This window comes from Falco biarmicus, chromosome 3 (genome assembly GCF_023638135.1).
Source record: "Falco biarmicus isolate bFalBia1 chromosome 3, bFalBia1.pri, whole genome shotgun sequence".
NCBI classification, from domain to species: Eukaryota; Metazoa; Chordata; class Aves; order Falconiformes; family Falconidae; genus Falco; species Falco biarmicus.
The window spans coordinates 91,118,716-91,145,270 of record NC_079290.1 but is presented as its reverse complement, the minus strand read 5'-3'; the positions used below and the strand labels follow the sequence as shown (position 1 = coordinate 91,145,270).

General features: G+C 42.2%; 1 protein-coding gene across 1 annotated transcript; it reads left to right on the top strand.

Moving 5' to 3' along the window:
* Nucleotides 1–1,929: 1,929 nt before the first annotated feature.
* On the top strand, nt 1,930–26,555 carry WRNIP1 (WRN helicase interacting protein 1). The gene is made up of 7 exons (XM_056331403.1): nt 1,930–2,613; nt 12,121–12,312; nt 13,347–13,591; nt 19,554–19,783; nt 24,165–24,320; nt 25,215–25,294; nt 25,780–26,555. Exons 1-7 carry the CDS (start codon nt 2,071–2,073, stop codon nt 26,053–26,055), a joined length of 1,722 nt encoding a protein of 573 aa, XP_056187378.1. The 5' UTR covers nt 1,930–2,070; the 3' UTR covers nt 26,056–26,555.

Below are 26,555 nucleotides of genomic sequence, written 5' to 3'. Positions count from 1 at the left end.
CAGTGTTCTAGAAAGACCTGGCTGTGAAAACTACTTTGGGCCTGAGGTGACTGCAACCAAGGAAAGCTGATTCAGGCTCTCCATAGCTCTTCCAAGAGCACATCATCCTCTAAGTTATGGTTGCCAGATGTGGCCATCCATCTAAGGAGAATGACATGTCCTACTGAAAGGACATGTTGTTCCTTCAAGCTGACCAATGGGTCAGCTATCTGGGAAAATATTAATTGGATGGCAAGCCCAAAGTTATTACCAGGTTCTGTTACCAAGCAGAGACTGGGACTGAGTCCAAACATGATTGCCCTCTCTGCCATTATTACCTTAATATATCCCTGAAACAATAAGCTAAACAACATAAAGTTTCTGAGGTGCGCACAGAGAAGTTTGTTTGCAAGTACCTCCTCCATTGTCCCAGGGAAGCAATCCCACCCTGGTAATGTGCCACTAAGCAATGGGAGGTTATGGCCTCCTACCCTATTAAAAGGAAAATGAAAAAAACCCAATATTTGAATGAGTGTTGAGTTTTGTTTCCCTCAAAGAAGAATGAAAACCTTTCCCCCATCACTCTCATTCCCCAACTTTGGCCTGAGAGATGCTTTCTTCTGGGTCATCTTCAGCAAGCCAATCTCTCACTTGAAGCAAAATAGCTTGACTCATGAACACACCTTCGCTTACACACTCTGAAACCACATACACATCATAAAAATACAGAAAGTTGCCTAGTTGTATGCAAAGGGGGTATACACATACAGTCCTACTGCTTTTTCTGCCCAATAGCAGAAAATAAATATATTTGCGCAATAAAAACGCAAACAATACAGTAAATGTTTCTAAAACTGGTCATAAATAGAAATGGGCAGGCAAATAGCTACCAGCCAGAACGAACCCACAAACAACCCCTTTTTCTTTCACCACCTGGTTTTAGATCGTAGCCCCTTCAGCTAGGACTAGGTTTACATGACATGCTGTAAAGCACTTTGCTCAAAATCCAGTCCTTTGGCCTCCATCCTCAGTTCAAATAAAACTATTACTGACCTGCTGGCCGCTTGCAAACCCTCTACTTTCAAAATTTAAGCCTGGGAACAGGCACCGTTAGCCGGTAGCCAGACTTGTTTACCTCCTAATACATCTTGACATTAGACTGACCTGAATTTTACAAGCTGGGAATGATTACATAACAGTATATAATTAAACCTAAATATATAATTTAAGAAAGAAAACAAGATGTAATGTGGAAAGAATTACCAGTGGGTCAAGTTCAGGTGGTAAATTAGGATGCGACTGGTACGGCTTACTATACTTTTCTTTCAAGTACAACCTGCCCTGCATTCTGTGTAACATGAGAGATGTATTTTCTTTATTAAAAAAAAAAAAATAAATCATTGGTAGCTCTTCAACTGACAGTTTTCACATATTTCAGTGAATGACCAGGCAGACCCCAAAGTACACATACCTTGACAATATTGATCAGCGTGACCCCACGGTAGCTCCACAGCACTTTGGGATGTTTGAACAGGGCTAGTGTGGCCTTCCCCATCTCCCACCATTTCCCCCAGCTTGTCATCCCACCCCGCATGCTGGTGGGACCTGTGCCCCGCCAAGCCAACAGCAACAGCCCTGTACTGCCCTGGAATCACAGCGTGAGACACCACAGAGACACGGCATATCCCAAATAGACTTCTCAATATCTTATGTCAAGGTAGAACAGCAGCACGGGTTACAGACACATAGAAGGGTGGGCCAGCTCCTGCCTCTGGGGGATCTGCCCCACAGCGCGCTGGGAGCCAGGGGCAGAAGGTGGGCTCCCTCGGGACGCCATGTTGCGGCCTCCCTGCTCCCGCCGGCAGCCTCCGCAGCGCGGGGAGCGCTGAGGGCTCGCTGGGGACGTGGTCCCGCACCTCCCCTCGAAGCCAGCGGGGCGGGAAAACGGCGCCCGCTTCGCCCCGCTGCTCGGGGCGGGGAGCAGGGCCGGGCGGACTACAGCTCCCGACGGGCTGCGGGCGCCGAGGGCCGGCGGCCCCGCTTCCTGCCTCGGCCTCGCGTCGCCTCACGGGCCGCCCGTGGCGGGAGCCGATGGCGGGCACCGAGGAGCCGCCGGTGCAGTGCCCCGTGTGCCAGCGGGAGCTGCCGGGCGCGCACATCAACGCGCACCTGGACCTGTGCCTGCAGGCCGGGGAGGGCGAGGCGCAGCTGGGCTCGTCGCCCCCCTGCAAACGGCCGCGCCTGGCCGCCGCCGCGCCGGGGAGCCAGGCGGAGGGGGAGCTGAAGGAGGCCCACCTGGCCGCCGCGCCCCCCGTCTCGTCCTTCTTCTACAAGGGCCTCGGCGGCGGGCAGAGCCCGGGAGCCCCCGGCAGGAGGAGCGGGACGGGGCGGGAGGAGGCCGCCGTGAGGCCGGCGGACGGAGGCTCGGTGGCGGGCAGCGGGGCGGCGCTGCGAGGGACGAGCCTGGGGCAGAAGCTGGAGGGGAAGCCCCTGGCCGAGCGGCTACGGCCGGACACGCTGGGGGAGTACGTGGGGCAGGAGCGGGTGCTGGGAGCGCAGACCCTGCTGCGGTCCCTGCTGGAGTCCCACGAAATCCCCTCGCTCATCCTGTGGGGGCCGCCGGGCTGCGGCAAGGTGAGTGCGCCGCCGGGCCCCGCCAGCGCGGCCTGCGGGCGGCTGTGCCACCGCTCCGCTCCCCCGGCCCGGCGCCCGGCCCTTCTCACTTCGCGTGGCTTGCGAGCCTGGCGACCTGTTTTATTTTCCATCTTGCTCTTTTCTCCCTGTCTTCTCGGTTTCTTCTCTAATGTCTTTATGTTGGCCGATATGGATTACAAAATCACAACCTGCTTCCTGGATAAAAGTGGTTCACCCCCACCAAAAGTAGGTTCACCTACCTACCCCTTCCCTGCAGCTTGCAGTTCAGTTACACAAGGCCCTGCTGATTTTGGGGTAATTCAGATTTTGTAAACTCCAAAGCCATTACCTAAAACACCAGCTAGGTTTTAGGTAATGGCTGAGAAGTTTAAGAACAGCAGCAAAATAGAATCCGCAAAAATGTTTAGGAAATGGGGTGAGGTACCAGCAGATTACTACAGCAGGTTTTGCTTTAGCCTGCCGATACCTGGCCCCTGACAGAAGGGAGCTGGCGTTGCGACCAGGCGCTTGTCCAGACTTGCCCACCTTCAAACAGATGCTCTGAAACTGATGGGGCTTTACAGGATCTGACTACTGCACGTTCTTCTGCCTCTTCTAAGATACCAGAAGCAGATTGTGGTGAAAAGGCACAGTAACCACAGCACAGCAGTGAAAGAATCCACAGCTGTAGCGAGGGAAGGACCAAATGGTTGCCTCACGTGCAGTTAGGAGGGAATACTCGAAGTTCTCACTTTCATCTTGTCCTTTTCCTCAGTATTGGGAGGGGGGTGGGCGGGGGAAAACTAAGCAAGCAAAATACACAATTATCTCTGTCAGTCTAATGTGTGCGCAGTGCTAAGTTTTGTGTATTACATACATAGATAGATGGCTGCGTGCAAGAGCACATTGGGAAATCGGATAGGGAAAATAATGGCCAGTGAATTAATAGTAGCAGAGAAGTTAAGGACAGAACAGCACCTTGCTGTTCTTAGCAAGTCTCCTTTTACTTTCAAGTATGCCATGTGTTGTATTTGGATAATAATGCCAGTTAATCACAGGTAGTAAGGGGCAAGTATGAAAACAATTGATAGATGAATACTGTTAGCAATGATGCAACAAGCTGTTTAGATTAGATAACATGCACCGAAAAGGAAGCAGCTGGTGAATTTAATTGCCACTTCCTTTAAAATAACAAGGTAATATCAGAAAGATCAGAGGAGATGAAGTGAAGAAGGGCTATTTGTAACAACTTGTTAAAGGGGAGGTGGATTGATTGAAGCAAGATGGCTGGAGAGAGGAGTAGAGTTGAATTCTTTAATTAATGAATGAGTTACACATTCAGGGGCCAGGTTTTATATTTATTCATGCACTTCTGCCTTTGGTTTCTTGTTGCCTGTGTCAACAGTGTGTGCTTGCTCTTTCTTGAAGCCTTTTTTCCTTAGAAAAATACACTGTTATAAATACAGTGGTAACAAAGCAAAGGCTGCATACAGTCTCTGAAAATTAGAACTGAATGGGGAGGCCTTTGGGTTGTGATCTGATGAGCCCACCTTTTTCTGGCTGTGGAAATGTTTTTCCTTGAGCTTGTGACAACTTATGCTTGTGTATTAGGTCATCTTTATGAACGTTCTGTGGTACTAAGACTGTCATGGAATAACAGGTGATCTTTTTTTATGCCTGTAATAATGCAGCCTTCACTCTTTTCATGACTCATCTTTCTCACCCACATGCCTTATGTGGAGTTGCATTTAGTAAGCTTGCTTCTCACAGTTTGAATTATGCTGCTAATCAGTCATGTGACTTGCATCAAGACTGCCTTTTGCCCCATCAAGGAATGGTTCCACAATTTATCTGTTTATGCTTTCTTTCTCCAAGTACTTCTGCTGTTGGGTACCTCCTCTACTTTCTAGGTTGCTCCTTCTAAGGAAATGGTTTTGAGGCTACATGCTTTGAGCTAGCTCTTGATGGACCATCCATTACTGGCTAAACCAGAAATTCCTACTGCAAAAAGTTTAACTTTTCCCTTCACCTATGCTTGTCAGTATTTGTAGGGTGGTACTGGCGTGTAGTTTCATCTCTGGCTGTCTTCCCCATAAATCATATTGTCTTGTGTCGGATAAATCTCAGGTAAATGGCTGAAAGTTCTATCCTTTACTTGGATGTTTTTTACTAAATTCCTGTCCTTACAGATTTAACATGCAAGGCAAAATAGTCTCCCTAAAGATGGAAAAAGAAGTCTGTGGTTGCCTGCCTGCCTCATTCACTTACTGTTTGGGTGGTACAAATATAACATGACTAGGAAAACATTTTATGAGGAAGTAACCTGAAACAGGTCGAGGACAAAGGGATGAAAAGGAAGCCTATTTTGCTTTTTATGTCAAGAATCACATAACTTAGTGCTTGAAACTTGAAAGATCTTGTGGAGGAGAAATAAGTATTCTCTCTGCCTCGGAACCTGGTTGAACTGATAGTCAAAACCTACTGTTAAGTATAGTCTTTTTCAGTGGGAAAAGTACTAAGAAATAATTGCATGTTAAATAGCTTCAAATGTAACAAGCCCACATGCTAAGCTCTTCCCATCAAAGAAAATAGCCTTACATTAGAGGGTAGGTGCTAAAATAGGAGTGCTATGTAGATTCCTTAAACCTCTTCACGCCTCTGCTACCCATGGAATTTGGTTATTGCAACCCATCTATGCCTTTTTCCATTTCTAGAGCCAAATGCCACACTAACCAATGCTTCATTTGAAAAGGGTAGAGCAGGACTAAGTAAAAAAAATAAGATAAAAATAAATGTTGATTTTTTTTTAAACTGAAAATGCATGATGTCTTTTACAGTAGCAAAGAGTGAAATTCCAGAGCAACTCGGAAAAGTGGGTTTGTCTCTGCGTTGCAAAGTAAAAAATAAAATAAAATAACTGTAGATGGAATTAAACCTTGGGTCCAAATTTCAAATTAATTTATGTATTATTTATCGGTTTGGACCTTTATGAGAAGTAGTCATTCAACAGACTTTTTCTAAGCAAGAAGAGAATAGCATTGTCTATTAAATAAACTGTTATAAATGCAGTATTTTGCGGTCAAGAGTACTTTTGGAGAACTTTTATCATGAAAGTAATAAAGCTAGGTACCTGAGTAAAAATACATGTTCTGCCCAAGTTGATTTCAGCCTCAGTTGCGCTTTAATATTGAAGGAAGCATAATCAAACTTGAAAAGTCAATATCAGGGTACTTCAGTTGTGAGTTTGTTTTCTTTTGAGTTTCCTTCTGTATTGAGTCTTCTTATTTTAAGGCAGTGTGAGCGTTGTGCTTTTGTCATCCTAACTTCTTAGGAAGCCAAGGTACTCTAGGTAAGGCTTTGACTTGGGTATTTTTCACTTTTGTCACTGTTGAGTATTGAACACAAGAGCATAGTTTATGTTTTTAAGGAGCTGACCAGACAACAGGCCAGAAGAAGAAACTCTGCCTCAAAGAGATGTCATGTTATTAACTTAGGAGCAGTTAGCATAGTCGTACTGACTATGCAAATTTTTAAAAGCCTGTATGAATCCGAGTGTAATCCGAGTAAACCATACTGTGATTTCTGACACCTTAATGCAGGGATTTAGATTGTTGCTTGTCTGCCATGGGGCACCAATTTTAGTAAAGAGTTAGTGGGGACACACAGCGTAACTTGAGCACTGAATAATTTTGCTGCCACAGATATGATTTAAGCCTTATAAACCTGAACATTCTGTATTTAAATACGGTAAACATTCCCTCTTACGTTTGCTGTTTAACAAGAAAAAATGTAGGCAGCAAGTGCCTGCAACCAGCTCCCTAGAAAAGATAAGACAACATTCATGTGTGATTTTTCTTGGGGTCCATATCTGCAATCTAATAATAAGGTAGAATGTCCCATGTTGATATGAGTGCAAAACATTACAAGCCACAGTTAGTGGTTTTTGAAGTTTCTGTCAAATCTCTACTGAGTTTGTATTGTGTTTCTGGGACTCTCATGTATTTATTTTCTTTGCTTTTATTCAAGACTTTGCTGTAAGACACATTGAAACACAGCAAGTCCAACTTCCGTATTTTGCTCCCCACATATTTATTGTCCTTTCCCTCCAGCATTTTCTGTTTTGCTAATTCAAGTGATTACCTAAATGGCTACTTGATTACTTAAGTGTATTTCATCTTCTCTTATTCATACTGCTTGGGGCCTGATTTGAACTGTTTTAAGTAATGAGTTCTTCTGATTGATTAGCATGATGTTTTTAACTGAAAATGCATGATGTCTTTTACAGTAGCATAGAGTGAAAGTCCAGAGCAACTCTGAAAAGTGGGTTTGTCTCTGCAGTTGCCTGTGAGAAGTCTTCAAATACAGTGTGCTTGATTTTGCTTATGCCAGTCTAAATCAGGAAAAACTTAGGGTAGCTCTCTAGGAAGAGAAAACTGGAAGAGAAAATACAATTGTATTTGTAAAGCAGTTGGAAAATTAGGAGACAATTCTGGATGCAGCAAATGGAGGCACAGCACCATTTCAGTAAACATTAGGCAATGACCTTGCATCTGTTTATGCTTGGTCCGACTTGGATTCTGGAAGTGCTGTAAACCACATGCTGTGACTGTTGTGCAGTGACACCTTACTCCTGCAGTAGTCCCACAGTGGGCTATTTGGGGTGTGAGGAACCAAACAAGATGGGTAAGAATAGCATCTGCCCTTATATAAATGCCAACTGCTGCCACTTTTGATTGTGTTTATCTCTATAGACAGTGTCCCTAGGCCATGTTCATCTGCTTTCCTGCCAGTTTCCTTTAGACAGAGCCGGTTCATCTGCTGTGATGCAGTGTGGTAGCTTGGGGTCAGCGCAGCGGTGTTGGGTAGGACCCCCCAGCTTTTAAGCTGTATCCCAGGGAATTGCTCCCCTGGCTGGCATGCAAGGATGCTGGCACTGTTGGTGTCTCAGACAAGGCAGTGAAACAGAGTGTGGCCTTTCCTGACTGGTTGTCAACCACATTATGGCTCTGCTGCCCTCAAAGAGAGGGTCGAGGGTGAGGAGACGCCTTTGATGGCAACACCATGTAAGCAAAAATATGGAAATCCTGGGCAGAATAAAGGAAGAAGCAAAAATCCAGGGAAGGTCATGGTCAGAGGAGAGCAGAAAAAAGCAGAATGCCAGTTCAGAGCTGTCATAATGTAGTTTAGACCCTGCAGGCCTATAGGTGTAGCTAGCCTTGTTGGGCTTGCGTTTTGCACTAGGCTGTCAGCCTTTTGTCATTCCTACCGCAAACATAATTCACACTGTGGTTTGCTCTGGCACAAACCAGCAAGGTCACTTGGTGGGGAAGCCAAGATGCCAACTAGATTATCCCTGCTCAGGAATAATCCATGCTGTGTTGCAGTCTATACGCTAGTGCAGATCTCTGCCAGATCTGCTTTGGTCACTTAAAGCATGGCCTAGCAGACCATACAACCTTCCAGACTTCTTGGGAGAAGCATTTATGTTGGAACAGCCCATCCAGGTGCAAGGAGAGTTCTTGCAGTGTGTTCCCATAAAGTGTGATATGCGCGTCTGCTCCTTATGAAAAAACTGTGAGGCTGGAACAGCACAACTGTGGGCTGTTCTTGCACACCTTGCAGGAGCTCTCTGACATGACACCTGAACACAGTATAGATGCAACCTGAGAGACTGTGTCAGTGACTGACACCTACAATGGCTGTTTTGATAAATGTATGCAATTTAAGAATGAATAAGGAAGGTCTCCATGATCATGTAGTCATAGGCAGATCCCTAAACAAGGTCTGCCTGGTCTTCCATATGAGGTAAGAATGACCTTAGGTTTCACAGTCAACATCTTGACTGAAGCTGTCTTGACTATGATGTGACCATATACATTATTCTCTTCCAGATTTTTTCAGTTGCACTTTCTGGAGAGTGCTAGGCAGTATCACTGTATATTCTTGGAAGGGGCTTTGGTGAGCTAATGCAGTGGGCATTTTTTAATGGCCTGGTATAAAGGTGCAAAAATTAAAAGACCAGCTTACTTCTAAGCGGGTAATGTTACTCATTGAACATCAGCATCAATAGGACAGGTTTAATTTGTACTTGCTTTTTACAGTTTTCTTCCAGCTGTGGGTATGAGGTTGCTTTGACTAGTGGTGGTGCAGAGAACAGGGAAATAGGTTACACTCAGAGGGAGTTGTGCAGTCGAGACCTGTGGATATACAGAATATTCTTGTCTCCTATTATGAACATCCAACTAACCAAACCAGCAAATCTGATTGACATATCTACTGTGGCAGTGAGAGATGTGTGGAGCCAGGCAGACTTTGAGGGTTACTTTTTATTTCGTCTGTAACATCTAGCCTGGAACAACTGGTAGCATAGTTGCTGGGAGTGGGGTGGTTTGGTTATTTTTTTGTTTGGTTGGTGGATTTTCTTAAGTTTTGGATGGTTGCAGCCTTTGGGAAAGTGTATCGTTACTTGGGCTGATGTGAAGAAGTTTGCAGGATGTGGAGGAGAGTTTCGGGAGTGATGTGTTCTGTGTGTAATGGATCAAGAAATAAGTGACCACAAGCTTAAGTTGGAAGTGTTATTCATTGGTGAGTAATGGTTCATGAGTTTCTTGGTGGAAATGTTTCTGTGTTCAGAATAGCTCTTTATGATGGCACTTCTTTAGCTTGTCTAAACAGGTAGTCAGTAAAATCTTCCAATTCTCAGCATAAAACTTGGGACAATAGGTATGAGTTTGGACAGTTCGGTGTGATAATGCAAGAGAACTGAGAATGGTTTCTGGAAGGAGCAAGGATATTACACTGAGCTTTGTAAGGTGTAATTTTTAGTGAAGTTAGCAAAAGGTTAGTTTGCAGGATCACTTCTCATTTATATAAATACCGCTTAATTTATGGAAAACAATACTTATGTTCCTTCCCATAAGGAGAAATCATGATCTAAAGAAGCAACACCTGTATAATAAAAGGAGCAGAATATCAACTTGTTTAGATTTCCTCTTGCTGCTCGTAATACTGCTTCTGATATGGATGTATTCATACGTATTAAATTGCAACATCAGTGTTACTATTTTAAAAGACTTTTTTCCTAGTGTGACAATGAAATTACTTCAAAATTTATTTCAGATGATGAAGGGTATTCAGTGTGTTTGATCTGGAATAAGGCAGAAGAAGATTTGTAATTTTCTTCATATCACTCAGATACAGTGCCCTTGAATTTAGTGAGAGAAACTAGAGGCATGGCATACTAGTTGCAGTTTGTCTGTGCTAGTGCCTTCATACTTAGGCTACCCTGCTTAACTTAAGTCTCCACTGGGTTATATGTTTCCTAGCTTGTAACCTGATAGTAAGAAAGTAACTCTAGCATATTACTGACTTTTGCTTGAGATGGTAGGAGAAAAAGCAGCATTAAAAAATAGAGCTTATAGGAAATAATAGGCTTTCAGAGGAGTCGGGGAAGTTTGACCTGTATGTGATGGGCAGTTTGACTTGCTAAATGATTGATTGTGCAGAACAGAAGGAAGAGGCCATGAACCTGCCTGTCCATGTCGAGCGCTGCTTTTGAAAGGCAGTGTACGTTATTCTTATTACAACCTTTGTTGACCCAGAAGTTGGCAGAGCAGGAGATGTATGTGCTGACTGAGAACTGTGCAGCAGTTTTCAAGTAGATTCTTGGTCTAATACTAACTTTCAAACAAATCTCTTTGTGATTTTTTTTTTCCCCCCCATAAATTAGGAGTGGAAATGTGGAGTCCTGTGCATGTGTTTAAAAAAAAATTCCTTGTTGCTTTTTCTTAAACAACAAAACTAACTGTGACCTGGTGAATGAGGACCAGGATGCAGTATGAGCTACCGGTTCAAGTGGAGCTACAAGAAAAAACAGCCACTTGATTCCATCTCCCCTCACCCCACCCCTTTTGAGAGAAGGAAGAGGTACATTTTTCCTTTTTCATCCTCAGATTTGATGTATTGGGGGTTTCCATGCTTTCAGTATTTTTTTTTAAGGCATGGGTACATTCTGAATTCAGGCCCTTTTGTAAGGAAACACCAACTTTGGTTTTATTTTGTTAGCTTAGTTTTGACAATAGTTTTGTTTATTGTTTTCCTGGATCTTCCTAGTTTCTGTAGGGTTTACTGCAAGCACTTTTCAATGTGTCTTTCCAGTCTTGTCTTCTGCAGCAATACAAGGAGGGAGGGGGCTGGTGCTTTGAGCTCCAGTGGGTGAGAGAGGATCTGACAGGGGATGCAAGTCTTGTATCAGGACATGAAATGACACGTCTTCTGAAGACAATCAGGAAGCCCTTACTAAAACTGAAGCAAGGGTAAATACTGATACATCCTCCCCTTTCCCATCTTGGGCTGGTTGCCATTTCAGGGACAAGTAGATCCGTTAAAGAGACAGAGCAGTGCTGCAACACCACTGGCAGCCATGTGGCAGGTGGTTGCTTCTGCAGCCTCCCTGCAAGAGGATCAGGTTGGCAGTGCATGCTGCTTTAACCTCAGTACTTGGAAGTATCTTCTGAAGTGGTTTTGTCAGCACCTGTCCCACTCCTCATCTGCTGAGGCTCTCCTGTCTTCAGTCTCCTTGGGCTCCTTCTCTAATAGAAAAGTGACCTGATGGGAAAGTCACCTGATTTTCTCTAGCAATACTTTCAAACAGAGATACACTTGCTTATACTAAGGGTTGCGAAGGAAAGTGTTCAGGTATAGTAAATCTGCCTGGGGGCTAGTACCGTAGGTTGCTTCTGTCCTTTGGTAGGCTCAGTGAAATTCTCTATAAATAAATTTGATTTGAATGAGTTGTCTATTAAGGAAAGTAAACCAACATGGCTGCTTACAAAAACCAGCTCCCTAAACCTGAACAGTTTGTTCAGTCAGCTGTCTTTTACTTCACTGGCCCAGCATTTGATTACTGTTGACTATTTAAGGTTAGAGAGTTACATTTTCTTAAGTACGCATGTTAATCTTCGGTACTAACATTGTCCTGCTTTTGTAGAGGATGGATTAATTTCATTTTTATGTGTGTTGGAAATAGAAGAGGCTTTAATTAACAACACTGTAGCTTTTTATTTCTTAAATGTGGTTGCACTGTAAACTCTTCTGCAGGTGTCTTGCGGTAGTCCAGCTCTTTATCCATTAACATGCTCTACAAAATAACTGCACAGCAAATTGCAGTCAGGCAGTCTTCTGTGACAGAAATGTATTTAGCGAGGAGTTCTTCAGCGGTAAAGGAGACAGCTGTCATTGCTGGCCTTTTCAGTATTGAGACTGAGTAGGTCTGGTAGGTAAAAGTGCAGGCATTAGAAATGCAGCAGTGGAATTGACAGCTACCTCTAGCAGGAAGTTTTGAAGTCTTCGATGCGCTAGAATAGCATGAACTCAAATACTTCATAAACTGTCAACACTGTCCCTATGTCCAGAAGATATAAAGTTTTTTTGTGCGCATTTCCTTCAAAGGAGTATTGTTTGTGTCCAAAACAATTTTTACAAAGCTTTCCTCTATTGCTGTTTCAGACTACACTGGCACACATCATAGCCAACAGCAGCAAAAAGAATGGTACGAGGTTTGTGACGCTGTCAGCCACAAGTGCCAAGACAAACGATGTTCGAGATGTCATCAGCCAAGCCCAGAATGAAAAAAGACTCTTCAAGAGAAAAACCATCCTCTTTATTGATGAGATCCATCGTTTCAATAAGTCTCAGCAGGTATTGTACTACACTGCTTTTTGAAAAAAGCCGTTGTCAGCACTTCTGTAAAACTTCCCATTTTGCCTTAAGATGGTAACTTTGGCTTTTTTGATTTTAATGTTTTTAGTAGATGAATATGAGAGAAACATAAAAACTAAATTCTGTAACTCACTTGCGATCAGTGTTTAATTATTATGATTTAAAGATTTAAATAAAAGGCTGAGCTATACTAGTAGTTGACTTATGTGCTTGTATGACATTTTTCTGAAATACTATTTCCGCAAAGTCATGTTAGTAATGTTTGCTGCACAAATCTTCATTTCAGCCTCTACCCTGGAAGCAGCATTCTGCATTACCTTTAAAAAGGTCTGGAATGTGAGTGTGCCTAGGGGGTGTGTGTGTTCTAATGTTGTCCCCTGTTCTCTTCGAGAAAAGAGAAAAATAAAGCATGGCATGGTACTTTGGGATAACACATTGCTACAGCCATCACTGGGCATTTTTTTTTCTTTTTCCTTTCCTAGCTATAGGTTTTTTCTTTAGTCATACCATGGAAAGCTTGAATTCTGTACTACAAGTTACAGTTTTTATATTGAACCATACTGCAATCTTCCTATAGATTTTTGAGCAATCCTATATAATTACGTAGGGAATTGTGGCCCTAAAGGTTGATTCAAAGGGTATTTAGAAGTAGCCTCATTATTTTATATATTTGATTAGGCAATTTTGTGATATTTTATGTTTGCCAAGCAATAAACCAAAGTCACATAAATAAACTAAAAATTTGCATTTTTTGACAGTTAATTTTCAGCTGCTAGGATCATTCTCAGTGCAAGCGTGAGTTATTAAAGTGAACAGCCCATAACGTGCTGTGCGTATGAGATTAAATCATTTAGATAGCTGAGCAGATGAGCTGCCTTGTCAGTGAGGTTATTTGTCATATCAACAGGGAACCCAAACACTCACAAGATGCGTAAAATGTAGCCTACTCACATGGGATGTTTCAGGTTGTCATTGATAGAGATCAGCTTTTTCTGCTTCCCTCCCATCCTCAGGACACTTTCCTTCCTCACGTCGAGTGTGGGACAGTGACCCTGATAGGAGCGACCACAGAAAATCCTTCCTTCCAAGTCAATGCTGCTCTTCTGAGCCGATGCCGGGTGATTGTCCTGGAGAAGCTCTCGGTTGAAGCAATGGAGGCGATTCTGATGCGGGCCGTCAGGTCCTTAGGGGTCCAGGTTTTGGTCCAGGGCGACCAGCACAGCAGCTCTGCAACTGGCAGCAGCAGTGAGAGCTCAGAGTGAGTACTTTATGGGCTGCAGGGTGTTAACGCACACGGCCTGAGGAATTGACTGCTTGCCAGGGAGAGAATGAAGCAGTTGGGGGGTGGGAAGAGAAACCCTAGCCACTTCTGATAGTAAAGAAAAGAAGTGGCAGCATATGGCAGGGGCGGGGGGCGGGGGGGGGGGGGGGGGGGTGACAGGAGAGAGAGAATTCAAAGCACTGGCTGTCTCCATCCAAAACATAATCTCACCGTCTGGATTAGGAGAGAGTTTTATACTTGGATCTGTAGCTCCTGACTCACCCTCCCAGGATATTTAAATCTGTTCTTCTGCTGAGGATTTGCTATGGAAGCCCGAAACTGGTCTTTGTCATGTCCTAATGTGTGTTACTTCTTGCTGTTGGTTGTGAAAGCATCATGTTACTATTAAGTGGTGGATGAGACATCCCCTCTTAAATTAATTAGGAAATGCCCAACAAAAGTTTGTTGTTTTCTGAGAATTTTTTTTTTTTAATAAGATCAAGGAGGGTACTTCTATCTCTTGGTCACAGGATAACTGCTGTGGTATGTTTTATGGTATGCTGTCGGGCGAGGGGGCTGTTGCTGTGAGGTGTTAATAGATTGTTTTAAGAGAGACTTTGTTTTTCTTTGTTTCTTGTTGTCCAAGCCAGATAGTCATGTTAAACATTTCAGAGAATTTTGCAAAGACAAGGTCCAGATTTGTCTCTAAGGGATGTTATATGCCTTCTGAAATGGCTAGCAAATAAGAATAATGCTTGGTACTGTGCTGCTTTCATGCAAGTTACTACACTTTCTTTGCGTTGATGCTTGTCTCTACTTCTGCTAATTGACCGTGTATTGATGTGGTAATTGGGCAGGCACTCCATATGAAATAAGTAAGAGGGAATCCACTTCGTCCTTTAGTTTTATCACAGAATGCAAGCAGTACAAATTGCTAACCTGAATGCTGAGGTCAGGGCAGAGAAGGGAAGCTATTCCCTTCTTGTTTTTAGGGTACCCTGGCTCATGGTTTTCTGATCTGTAGCTTTTACATATTGTAGTAATGTGAATTTTAGAAGAGAGGGTAGTACTGCGTGTCAGCCTTAATGTAATGGCACAGCTGTGGTTGTGGCTACACCCTGACTAGGGTACGGAGACTTTCCTTGCTGTATGAGATTAAAGTACATGGCATAGTTTCAGCTGCAGTTGTTTGGGTTTGGGTTTCGCCAGACTCTCTGTATCTATAACCTTCCGTTAGCTATGGATGATTTAAACAGCACAGTGTGGTGCTTCATCAAACTGAAAGAAGTCTGGCAGGCAGAGTGTTAGACAAGCAGTTTCAGAAATCTATCCGTGGAGAGAGAGGGCCCCGCTCCAACAGCTAACGTGAGAGCCAGGCATTCAAAAATAAAAACAGGGTTCAGAATTTAAGAGCGTTTGTTGCAGTTGTGTGCTAAGTCTTTCTTCCCTTCCCTGCTGCTGTCTGGTTCTGGTCTGTGGTTGATACGTAGTGTTGTGGATGAGTTTGTTTTTCTATAAGCCATCCTGTCCTTACTGCAATTCTGGTTTTGGTCTCCTTGTTAATTCCTTCCTTCTTGCTCCACTGTCCATACCATTTCTGCTCCTTCATTTCCTCTCCTTCTACTGCTCTGCAGGAGCACAGCTGTGTCTCACCTTTTACCTGTTCACCTCCCTGTCTTTTTGAAACAGGGCTGTCATCAGATGCAGACAGGTAACAGTGTTCATGCTGTCCTGAGGAATAAGTGAAAGCCAACAACTATGATTACGTTTGTTGTTCACTGTACTTACCTTTGTTCCAGAGTTGGAAAAGGAGCTGTAAGGCAACATGTCCTCAAATGTGCGGCATTCCCACTTTGAAAATGCTGCAGAGATCTAGCCAGAAGGCACAAGAGATGAATTTTGGATTTCGTTTCCCATGTGAGTCTCCCTTCCCAAACCACAGAAGTGTAGTATGAAGTCCTGCACGTACTGCGTGGCATCAGTTTATCAGATGGTCTTGGTATCAGATCACTTGACTGACGCAGATGAGATTTTGAAGAAAAGGATGATTCTTTGTGTTCTTTCCTATCACCTTGAGGAATAAGGTGAGGGTTAATCTTCCTTAGTCGCTACAGGCATCCTCTGTGCTCAACGAGAATGCAGCCATCACTTCTGCATCCCACACATGGGCAGCAGTTATCATAAGGAAAGTGTGCTCTACCCTAGTCTGTTTCCTTAAATTTTCTTGGTGTTTTTTTCTTATCTTGCTTCTAGTGTTGCGGCAGTTTTCTGATGAGTTTAGGTCACCTGGCTTCTCCACCCCACTGTAACCTTTTCTTACTGTAAAGCTAAAACAGAAGTAGCAGGAGATGTTACCTACTTTGGTATCTTTTTCTTTGTTATGTCATCACACTCATAAAACTTCTTTGGCAGTTTTAATATTACTGATTTCCTTTAGGATAAGATCTACTTTGTTTTAGATTTTCATCAGCTTTACTGCCATCAAATTGTGCCTCTTAAAGCCTGCACTAAATTAAGCTGGAAGATGGGGGAATATGAAAGAAAGAAAGATAGTCATGAAAAAGAAAAGCAAGGAGTCGTCAATGTTAAAGATGCTTTATTTTGCTGAAACTTTGCGTGGGCTTTCTGAAGTTTACCCTGTCTCAGTAATAACTACAAACTGTTGCAGGTGTACACTGATAGACTAGACTTGTACTGTGTCAATGATGGAGCAAATCAAATTCGTCTTTTCGTGGCTTTTTATTTTTGTCATTCAAGTGCTGCCTTCAGAGTGTTATCTAATCGAAATCAGATGGTAAACTGGATGGTGGATTAATGTATTTGAAGTTAGGTAGCACAGAAGGCGCACAGCTGAGGGAAATGAAAGGATCCACAGTTTCCTGTTGGCAAGCCCGGACATCATGCGGTTCAGCTTGTTAGTGGCTGTATTACAAGTACTGACAGGTTTTGAATTCACTGGTTTGTAAATCACAATGTTGAAGACTGGCTTCCTTTGGGTCTTCAGTGTTCAAGACCTTTTTGAAAACTATTCCCTTTTTAGAACACCCATCCAATTTCCTTGCAGGAAATAGAGTTGCTGAGATGAGAGGCAACATTCAAAGACAATGCTGTAAGGCAGTGAGCAGTGGATATCATACTGCAGTATTTCAGTTGAAGAACTGTATTTGCCTGTAAAAGTGTTTCAGTCTGTCAAGGAGGAAATGTAGTGAGAATAATTGCACTGAGAAAGTAAGAAGTTACTGACTTATGTGTGAAGGAAGCAATGGGTACTTTATCTCATGTTCTGCTCAATTATTTTTAAATCTTTCGTCACACAGGTTCTCCTTGCTTGAACTTCCTGATGTTTACTTCTGATATTGCTTACACCCTTGTGTTATTGGATCAAATGCCACAGTGTTGTACAGGTTTTATGGGTAGTTCATCACATGTTTCATGTTGGTTCTTGGCACAAACTGTCTTGACGGTATGGAGATAAGGAGGAATTGGAAGAAGGATTTATTGTCCTGTAGCGGTAGTTTTCCATTCCTTTAGCTAATATATCACCGTCAGCTCAGTGAGTGATGGATCCTGGGGTGTCCCTTTTGGCTTGTTTATGTTTTTGTCTCCAAGTATCATGGGTTACAAGGTACCAACATTGAACATTGGCACTGAGTGGGTGTTTGATGTTAATTTTGGAGGGTAAAAAAAAATGAGATTGCCTATCTGCAAGAGGATCAAGAGCTTGGGAAGAGGTCAGAAAGCATGGAAGTTATTCTGCCTTGCAGTTCTAGGGTGTGCAGAAGTCAAGTAAAGTGGAAAGATGTAGGGTACTTGAACTTCTGAAGACAGGATGGGCTTAAAATTGTAAAATACAGCAAATGTCTTTTGGAAGCCAAGATATTAAAATAATTGTCATTCTCATTTTGAAATCAGGCTCCTGCCTAGTAAAATTTAAAATCTTAAATACCATTTTTTTAAATTATTTATTCCTCAGAAAAAATAACTGAGTTCAATCAGTCTGAGTATAAAATATTATTTTGAAATACTGAGTGTTAATAGAGCTGAGATTATGGAACAGGGAAGCACTATATTATTTCCAGTCAGTGATTCTCATCAGTACACTATGCAAACAGCTTGATGTGGAAATTTTCTCCATTTATTCTTGTTCTTTATTATGTCCTGTATGCTGTGCTATTGTTGTAGACATGGACTGGATCAGTCTAATACATAATACATTATTTGGAGCAGAATTTCCATTACCAGTATGTTGTAACTTGGATTTCACCATGGAAGTGGACAAGACCTTTGCCTGTAACCAGATTTTCCATAGTTCCTTGTGCATATTTGTTTCAATTCCTGTAATACTAATTGTTTGTATTGAGTCAACAGGGCACTTAAAAGACCTGTAGTGAAACTGAAGAAACAGGAATACAACTCGGCATTCTTGCCCAGCTTCTAATTAGCAAATAAATGGCAAAAGTGCTCTGAGGTCTCAACTTCGTTTGGGACAGACTGTTCTTGGCTTCTTGCAAGTGTAGTACCTGCCTTTTAGTGCTCTCAGCACTTCCCCTCCACTTGCCATCACTGAGTGGAGTTGTAAGTATTGGTGTGAGGAGGCCTCAAGTGCATGGCGTTCTCTGCAAACAGCAGGCAAAGAGCTTAGTCCACGCAGGTAAAACCTTCTCTTAAGTCTGTCCTGCTGGTGTATCCAAAGTGTTTGCTCAGTGTGCAGCATATTTGGTTTTGTTGCATGTTGATGGAGGTATTAGCAGCAGGATGTCTGTGTGTAGTGCCTGGTGGATTTTTAAAAATAGCTCTTGCTTTCTTTGCTGGCTTCTTTCATTGAATATAGAAGAATCTGGTGCCCATCTGTAGTGCTGAGAGGGGAACATTGCTCCCTGATTTTCAAGGGATTTGATGCATGAAGTACTTGACTGAATAAGTCCCTGTGCTGTTACATTCTTCTGCTTCCCTGTTCAGACACAAATATAGTGTTTGAAACACCTTGGAGAAAGTGCAGTTACTTTGGTGTGCCACTGTGTGTGCCTGTTAATTTTTTTTTTTTTTTCTAGCTTGATCAAATACATGAGAAATAAGGAGATAAAAATATGACAAGATGTGTATGTGTATATAGATAGATCTCTTTTGCCCACAGGATGTGATTCCAGCTGCCTGCTCTCTGCAGCATGGATTATGGCCCTAGAGGACATCTGTCAGCCTTCGCTTGCAGTGGTGTGGCTTAAGATTGCAGCACTTCAAGCTTTTCCCTCTGATGTGTGGGCCTGAGAGGGCTGTTGAAGTTTTTCCAGCACCTACTGTCTTTTTTTGTGTGACAAGTGCAAAGTGGGTTTGCGAGGAGGAGGAGGAGGCGAGTAGTGAAGATCAGTGGATACATGTGTCTGGGAACCCTGGCATTGTCTATTTGTACACCACTGGTAATAACAGTAATAAATCTTTCTGGCGAATGAAGTGCAGGGCTGTTGTGAATCTTTAATTATTTGGCACACAGGAGCTTCATAAGAAATTGCCTCTCATGCCAGTCATTTGGACAGCTTCCTACCTTTGCAATTGTCTTTCCACCAAGGAATTTGAAGTGCTAGCTGTGAAATGCTGATGGAGTAAAACCTTGTAAAGTTCAACTGGCTGTACCAGAATTGTGCTCTGGAAAAAACCCTGACTGTATTTTCCCTTGAACTTAATGAGAGGAGGAAAAATTAAGGGGGTTAAATAGATGAGGGCACCTGCCCTACCTTTTTCATGTGCAATTGTATGTAACATGCATTGGGGCAGGAGGAAGATTGGTCGGATCCCACAGTGTTCTCCCAGGCTCTGCAATGCTTAATCATGACAAAATGAGTTAAGAACAGAACTTAAACTCAGCTGTCTCTCAACAGTGTTTGTAAAGAAATGGCATCTCTGGCACAATATGCAAGGAGAGGATAGCGATGGGGGCTAGCAGTTTATGATTATTCTGTTGCAGATTCCCGGTGTACATAGAGGAGAAAGCTCTAAATACCCTAGCCTACCTTTGTGATGGTGATGCAAGAACTGGACTGAATGGACTCCAGTTAGCAGTACAGGCCAGATTAGCAGCGGGGAAGACCACTCCTTTGAATATTACCAAAGGTGGTTCTGCAGATGGCATTCTGATAACAGAAGAGCATGTAAAGGAAGGGCTACAGCGATCTCACATCCTGTATGACCGAGCAGGTAAGTACCTGATACAGTTCCTGAAATACAACGTTCTCAAGAGCTGCCAGCCTCTGTAATTGCTGTTTCTGCTCCCCATTTCATACCAGCTGCTCTGGTGAAACAGTACTGAAATTTGGCCTAAAAATTACTTTTCCTTTACAGTGTAGCAGGCTCCCCAGAAATCCCTTCTAGAAAGGGTGTCCTCTTGCCACTTAGGAAGTGTAGGTTAGCTGAAAGGGCATATTTGCTGCCCTGCGAATAGTTGCATGGTGAAATTTTTTGTTCTTTAAGGCTATTAGAATATAGTCTTCAAAGAGGGTTGCCATGTAGAGAGGGAGAAGTAATTTGATGAGGAGGTAGGTTCTGGAAGGGTTGGAAGTCTTCCATTGCACTTTACTCCTTTGAAAGTCTTGGAAGTGCTCACATTCACAACACGTTATGTGAAAACCTAAGCGGTTTGCTTTATTTTTAGAGTTGCTTTTTAAGGTAATGAATTTTGTAGCTTGCTTAGGGCAGGTCACATAAATCTAATTGCATTTAAGGCTTCCTAATGTGATAACTGCACAAATTTGTGATTTGGCAATGTTGGGCATCACAGTAGTTGGCCACTATACCATTGTATGTGAGAGGGTTAAAAATCAGAGAGTGAATGTTACAGGTTAGGTGAATCCCCTTGAATGCATTGTGCTAGTTCTTCAGCAATACTTGAATCACCAGGTAGTATAGTATCAAATGTTTATGCCAAGCAGTATTGGGAGAACTGATTTATTTTTTTGTTTGTTTTGCCACTCTGTCTGATATGCTCAATTAACTGTCACTACTCAAAATGCATGATGAGAGATTTCTCGAGGTTGTTTGTAATGTATGTGCCTGCTTGTAGCCTTCTTACTACAAGGAGGAAATAACGAATTATTGTCAGGAAAAAGTCACCTGGGCAGATACTGATATGATGGCAGCTGAGAAGTTGAGGGTAGGCAGTGGGAGGGAAAAGAAGAAAGTCATGATAAGGAGGAAGCGGAAAATCTGACAGGTTTGCTGTGTGCCATGTATGTCCGTTGTGTGTTTGCTGTCGCCTTGTGGCCACTGTCACACAGAACTCTTGGCTGCATTCATTGCTCCCTGCCCTCCTATGCCTGTTTGCTCTGTTAGAGATGGCACGGAGCGCCTCTTCATGAGGCTTGCATCAAGTCTAGGTAGCATGTGTCAGCCCATTTCTCCATGACAGAAATCCTTCAAGCTCTGTGTAGGGTTGTTGTACTTTTTTTTCTTTTTTTTTTGTCAGAGATTTTCAGAGAGGGATGAGAGCAGTGAAAATTCTGGGATTTTTGACTGTATGAATGCCAAAGAGCCTGCCACAGATAGTGTCACAGTAGCAGATTGCCTGAGTGCATGCCTTTACAAAATCTCTGTCTTCTGTGGAGTAATCTGTGTCTCAGCTGACAACTTTTTTCCATAGTAGAGATAACTGTTTGTCCTTTTATGTACAGAGGGCTTCTGGATAGAGGCTACTAAAGCTATTTTTCTAGCATGTTTTAGCTAATACTTTTTGAATCACATTTGTGGTGGTAGAATCTACGATCCTCTAATATGAAGTGCTTCATTCAGCCTTATAAAGTGGAGCGACATGATGCTTTCTCATCATGACAGCAGCAGCATACATTTGAGTGTAGTGTGTTCCTGTAGAAAGCACCAGATAATCGATTAATGCTCAGTGAGAGTTATGTAATTATGGAATTTTGATTTTACATAATTATTTATTTTTGGTCACCTTCCACAAAATTTGCCAAATATGTGTGGTGGGGTGTTCTTTTATGTACTTTCACCAAGTAGTCTAGGAAGGAAATTATTCATAGCCTAGTCATTAGGCTATTGTTCTGATCTGTGTGCAGACATATAAAGACAAGATCCTCGTGCAGATAATTATACATTTTAGCTTTTTTTTTCCTATACATTTTAGGATTTTCTATGCTTTTTAGGAATTTTAGGAATTCTATGCATTTTTTCAGTCCTTTATTGATGAGCAGTTGATGTTTACCTTTGGCTAAGACAGAAAATAATGTGAGATGAGGACTGTGATTTTACTTTTGCCCACTACCTTATAAAGAGGTGTTTAAGAAGTCCAGATATTTATTATGGTCCATGAATGAGGCCTTTTCCCTGTCTTCTACCAATAAGACTTTAAATATTTTAATCAGATTAGCTGGAAAATATTTCATGAGCACATAAAGCAATTTAGGGACATAAATCAACAAGATTTATATATCTGTAAACACCAGACACTAGCATACCCTGTCCTCCACAAAGCCTGTTGTATAGTGTCTTGTTTCACTTCAGAAAGGTGTTTGCCTTTGTGGGAACTGCATAAAGCAAAAGTATTTTGATTCCAAAAGCTCTTTAGAGTTTTGACTTCAAGAGGCATTCGGGATGCAGAACAGCCGTCATAGATAAGCTGGCATGTGTCTGTCTCTCATCTGAATTGAGGAGGGCAAGATCTGTATGTTGGCTAACCAGCCTGAGAGAGCAAATAAAGGTCTGGAAAAAATTCTGTCCAGTTTTTTTAAACTGCTTCTGGTATCTCATATAGCATTTATATAAACTGTATTTTTTAGAAAGAAAAATAAAACCTCTTTGTCCAATGCATGTAGCAGTATTTTGCCTTTAATTGAAACTGCATTTTAAAGTACAACTGCACCGTTTTTCTGAAGTCCAAATCTGGTGTGTAAATATTGTTCTTATGTTAATGACTTGGTCACCAGAATTAACTTTATAAGGAAGGAGATAAAGGGATAAAGCTGTCCCCTTTCCCAGCCTTCGTTCTTTGAAGTCCCCTGCAGGTATATATCTCTAGTCCCAACCTATCCGCTGGATTCCTTCTGCCTCTCCAGCTGGTATCCCCAAGTATGACACTTCACATTAGCCCAAACTGTATAAAAACACTCCAGCAAAAAAATCTGGGCGAGTGCAACTTCTGAGATATTTAAAGGCCATCTTCCTTACTTTTAAGAGACCAAGAGACGCCTCTTGCAAGAGGACAACGCGAGTTCAGCTGCTTGGGTTTATTGCTACTGACTCAAATGTTGTGACGGAGCATGGACATGCTGTTTGTGTTGGCACGCACGATGACTGCATACCGCAGGGCTCTTTGTGTGGAGTCCTAGCAAAAATAGCTGTCTGCTGGCCTGCATATGCCAGCAGTGCATGTTGAATTCCCCACAGATCTGCCCTGTGGCGTGAACAGCGGCGCAGGAAGAGGAACCCATTTTCTGACCTGGGAGGTGTAGGTCTTACTGGCTATGAAAGGAGCAATTGCAGCCATATGGGGGCTTTCATTTTCAAACTCATGCGTGCAGCATTTTATTTTGTAGGGCCTACAAGCAGTTCTGGTATGGCCCTCGGGCTGTAAATCCTTTCAGCCATAGGAAGAAGAGAAATACTAACAGATGGCTGTGCATGCAGCCAGTTGCCTTTATAATACACACCTAGCTGTGAGCCAAGGAATGCCAGGCACTTTAAAAAATAAAAAAGGCAGATTGTGTGGAAAGTTTCACAACAATATTACAGCACTGTCGGTTTTTAACATTAAAAAAAATCCTTTTAATTCATTCATTCTTCCCTCTCCTTATTTAGCAGTCTGGCATTTCAGGTTTTGTTGGTGGGTTTTTTTTTTGTTTCAGCTGCTTACAGTTTTCAGACCCTTCCAGTAGTGCAAGTGTCCACAACTGAACGCAACATTTCTTTGGGGTTTGCTGGGGGTTTGTTCTGTGGTCCTGTTTCCTCCAGATGTGTAATGTGCCATCATTGAATATCCACAGCAATGTTTCCTTTTCCCCCTATATAATACAGCAAACTCATGTTTGATTTACTGCATGCTTTATCTTCAAGCTACAGTTGATGTGAAATGTCTTTTTCTAAAATAGCACTAGTGTATAGTAGTGGATTTCTCGAATTCTTTTGTTTTCTTAGAGCTGTGGGCATGTCCAAAAGCAACTGTCAGTGGTTTGTACATGCTCAGACTTTACTCTTTGTCAGTTAGGAGATATTTATATAGAGTCTTCTTCCTAACTGCTTAAAATATCTGTAATATTTCTCTTTTGAAGGAAAGGTCATTAGAGTACCAAAACCACATTGTTTACCTTGCAGTCTTTAAAATACCACCCTCCTTTTTATCTGCAGTTGTTCTGTTATGCTTATGTAGTTAGTGGAATGATCCATGTGGCAAAGCGTGAAGGTGTTGAACAGATTAATGAATGCCCTAATCATCTATACATAAAAAGAACTTGAAAAAGCAGGTTATGTTTACTGGCTGTGATCTAGTAAAATATATTGTGTTCCTTTAAATGCATTTTACTTAATTTCCTCCTAAGAGCTTTGTGTACCACTTCTCCCCCATTCTAAATAGGAGAAGAACATTACAATTGCATCTCTGCCCTGCATAAGTCTATGAGAGGCTCAGATGAAAACGCTTCCCTTTACTGGCTTGCTCGAATGCTTGAAGGTGGTGAGGATCCGCTCTATGTGGCGAGAAGGCTGGTGAGGTTTGCCAGTGAAGATATAGGTCAGTATTTGCAGTATTTCATGTTGGAATACGAAGTTGAATGAAGATCTGCCAGCCTTCTGGTTTCCAGAAATTGGCACTTGAGGAAAAAAAAAACAACCAAAGCTGCTATATGCAAAATAGGTACAAAATACTGAAATGCTGCACATCCAGCAAAAGCTTCGTGTATGCATACAGAGACCTACCTACATGTGGTGTCATTGTGATGATGATTATCTGTTGCAGGAGAAACAAGTATTTTTGAGGTCAGGTTTTGGCAGTGTGTTAATATAGGATTCTTTTAAACTCTGGTGATTGTAGGTCACCAGTAAGCTTGTGTCACAGAGAATGTGTATTTCGGGGATGTCTGGTTTTTTAATGACTCGGGAACATGAATGTCTACCCTGACTTGCAAACCTCAGATTTGATGGCTGGCTCCCTAGTTGTAAGGCATCTTGATTGACTTACCCTAAGTAACAGATGCAACAACATTTTTAGCACATATGTGATGGGTGAAGAGTTATGAGATCTGGGGAAGCTACGCCTGTATAGCGATATCACCCCATTTCCTTCTTAATTCCAAAAAGTGAGTGAATCATACATGGGCAGCTGCTGCTCAGGCTGCCACCGTGTGTGGCAATAGATTCAGTCTGTAAATCATACCCATGACTTAGACCTTTCATTTGTGGGGGGAAGGAAAAGAAAGGCAGTGGATGGAGGGAGTATATCTTACGTTCTGCAAAGTATTGTACCAGAAGTTCCAACGTCTGAGAAAGCAACTTTGAAATGTGCATGGATAACCTTCCATCTTACGGGGGGCAGGGTGGCGAAGCAGGGAGAAAACAAAAAACCAACCAGTAACTACAGTAAACTGACTTTGACTTTAACCTGCTTTTATCTGATCCCTTTTTGTAGGGCTGGCAGATCCTCTGGCGTTAACACAAGCAGTTGCTGCTTATCAAGGCTGTCACTTCATTGGAATGCCAGAATGTGAGGTAAAGGCTTCATTAATTCACTGATTTGAAAGTACTACAAACTGTAAAACCTGTCTGGAATTATGAAGAGAAACAGAGATTGCAAGGACAGGGCAAATGTAGTTACGTGTTCATTCAGCACTCCCCTTCTTTGACAAGTAAGAGAACATCATAGCTCTTAAAATAGATGTAGTTTGAAATAAAATTCACTGCATATTTATTGTTAAAATGTGGTATGTGAACTAACGCCATTTTTCTCTGTCCATTGTTTTCTCTCTGTTGTAAATAAAAGAATATATTCTGATCTTCTAAGGTAGCTATTCTTTTCTAGTGGAAATCATGAAGGTCTTGGTGTTGTTAAGTGATAATGTTCATACTATAGTAGCAGGCAGAGATCAGTTTGGAGACATAATCCCCGTCATGCTACACAAACAATCTGAATAACAGAACTTTCCCCAAAGAGCTTAAAAGAAGTCATTTAACATTTTTCCTTTTCTTGTTTCCAGGTGATTCTAGCACAGTGTGTAGTATACTTTGCCAGAGCACCAAAGTCTATAGAGGTATATAGGGCTTATAGCAATGTCAAAGAATGTCTGAGAATGCACACAGGACCTCTGCCACCTGTTCCGCTGCACCTGAGAAATGCTCCCACAAGGCTCATGAAGAACTTGGGCTATGGTAAAGGCTATAAATATAACCCCATGTACAAGGAACCTGTAGAGCAGGACTATCTACCAGAAGAGCTGAAAGGAACAGACTTCTTCAAGGAACAAAAAACCTAACCAGCCTTGCTGGCAACAGGTTTTGATTTTATGAATCAAAGCATTTCTGCTGGGATAGAAATTCCCCTTACAGTTTCAGCCGTCTGTTACTATGGTTGAAAGTATTAAGCCACTGAGCCTTTCAGGTAGTTTCTTACCCTTCTGGTTATGCTGCTGTTATTCTGAAGGTGTTGTGTAAAGAATTGCTGTTAGGCAATATAGAAATGCAAAAATAAGCTTTATCAATATAGTGCTGTCACCCCCTGGTTCAAATGAAATGGAGAAAAAATGAGAGACTTGTATTTCTTTTGCTGTGAGACAAGGAATATTACTGTGCTGCTGTTTAAGATCAGTATCTAATTCAGATTTTGAGAATGTTTATTTTCCAGAAAAATAGTAAATTGTATCTCCTCTGCTTAAAATACTGTAACAAACTGTTAGTGTAATTTTTGCTCTTACCATGTTCCGGAGAAGAATTTTGTACAACAACATTTATTAAACCAATAAAGGTGTTAAAAATA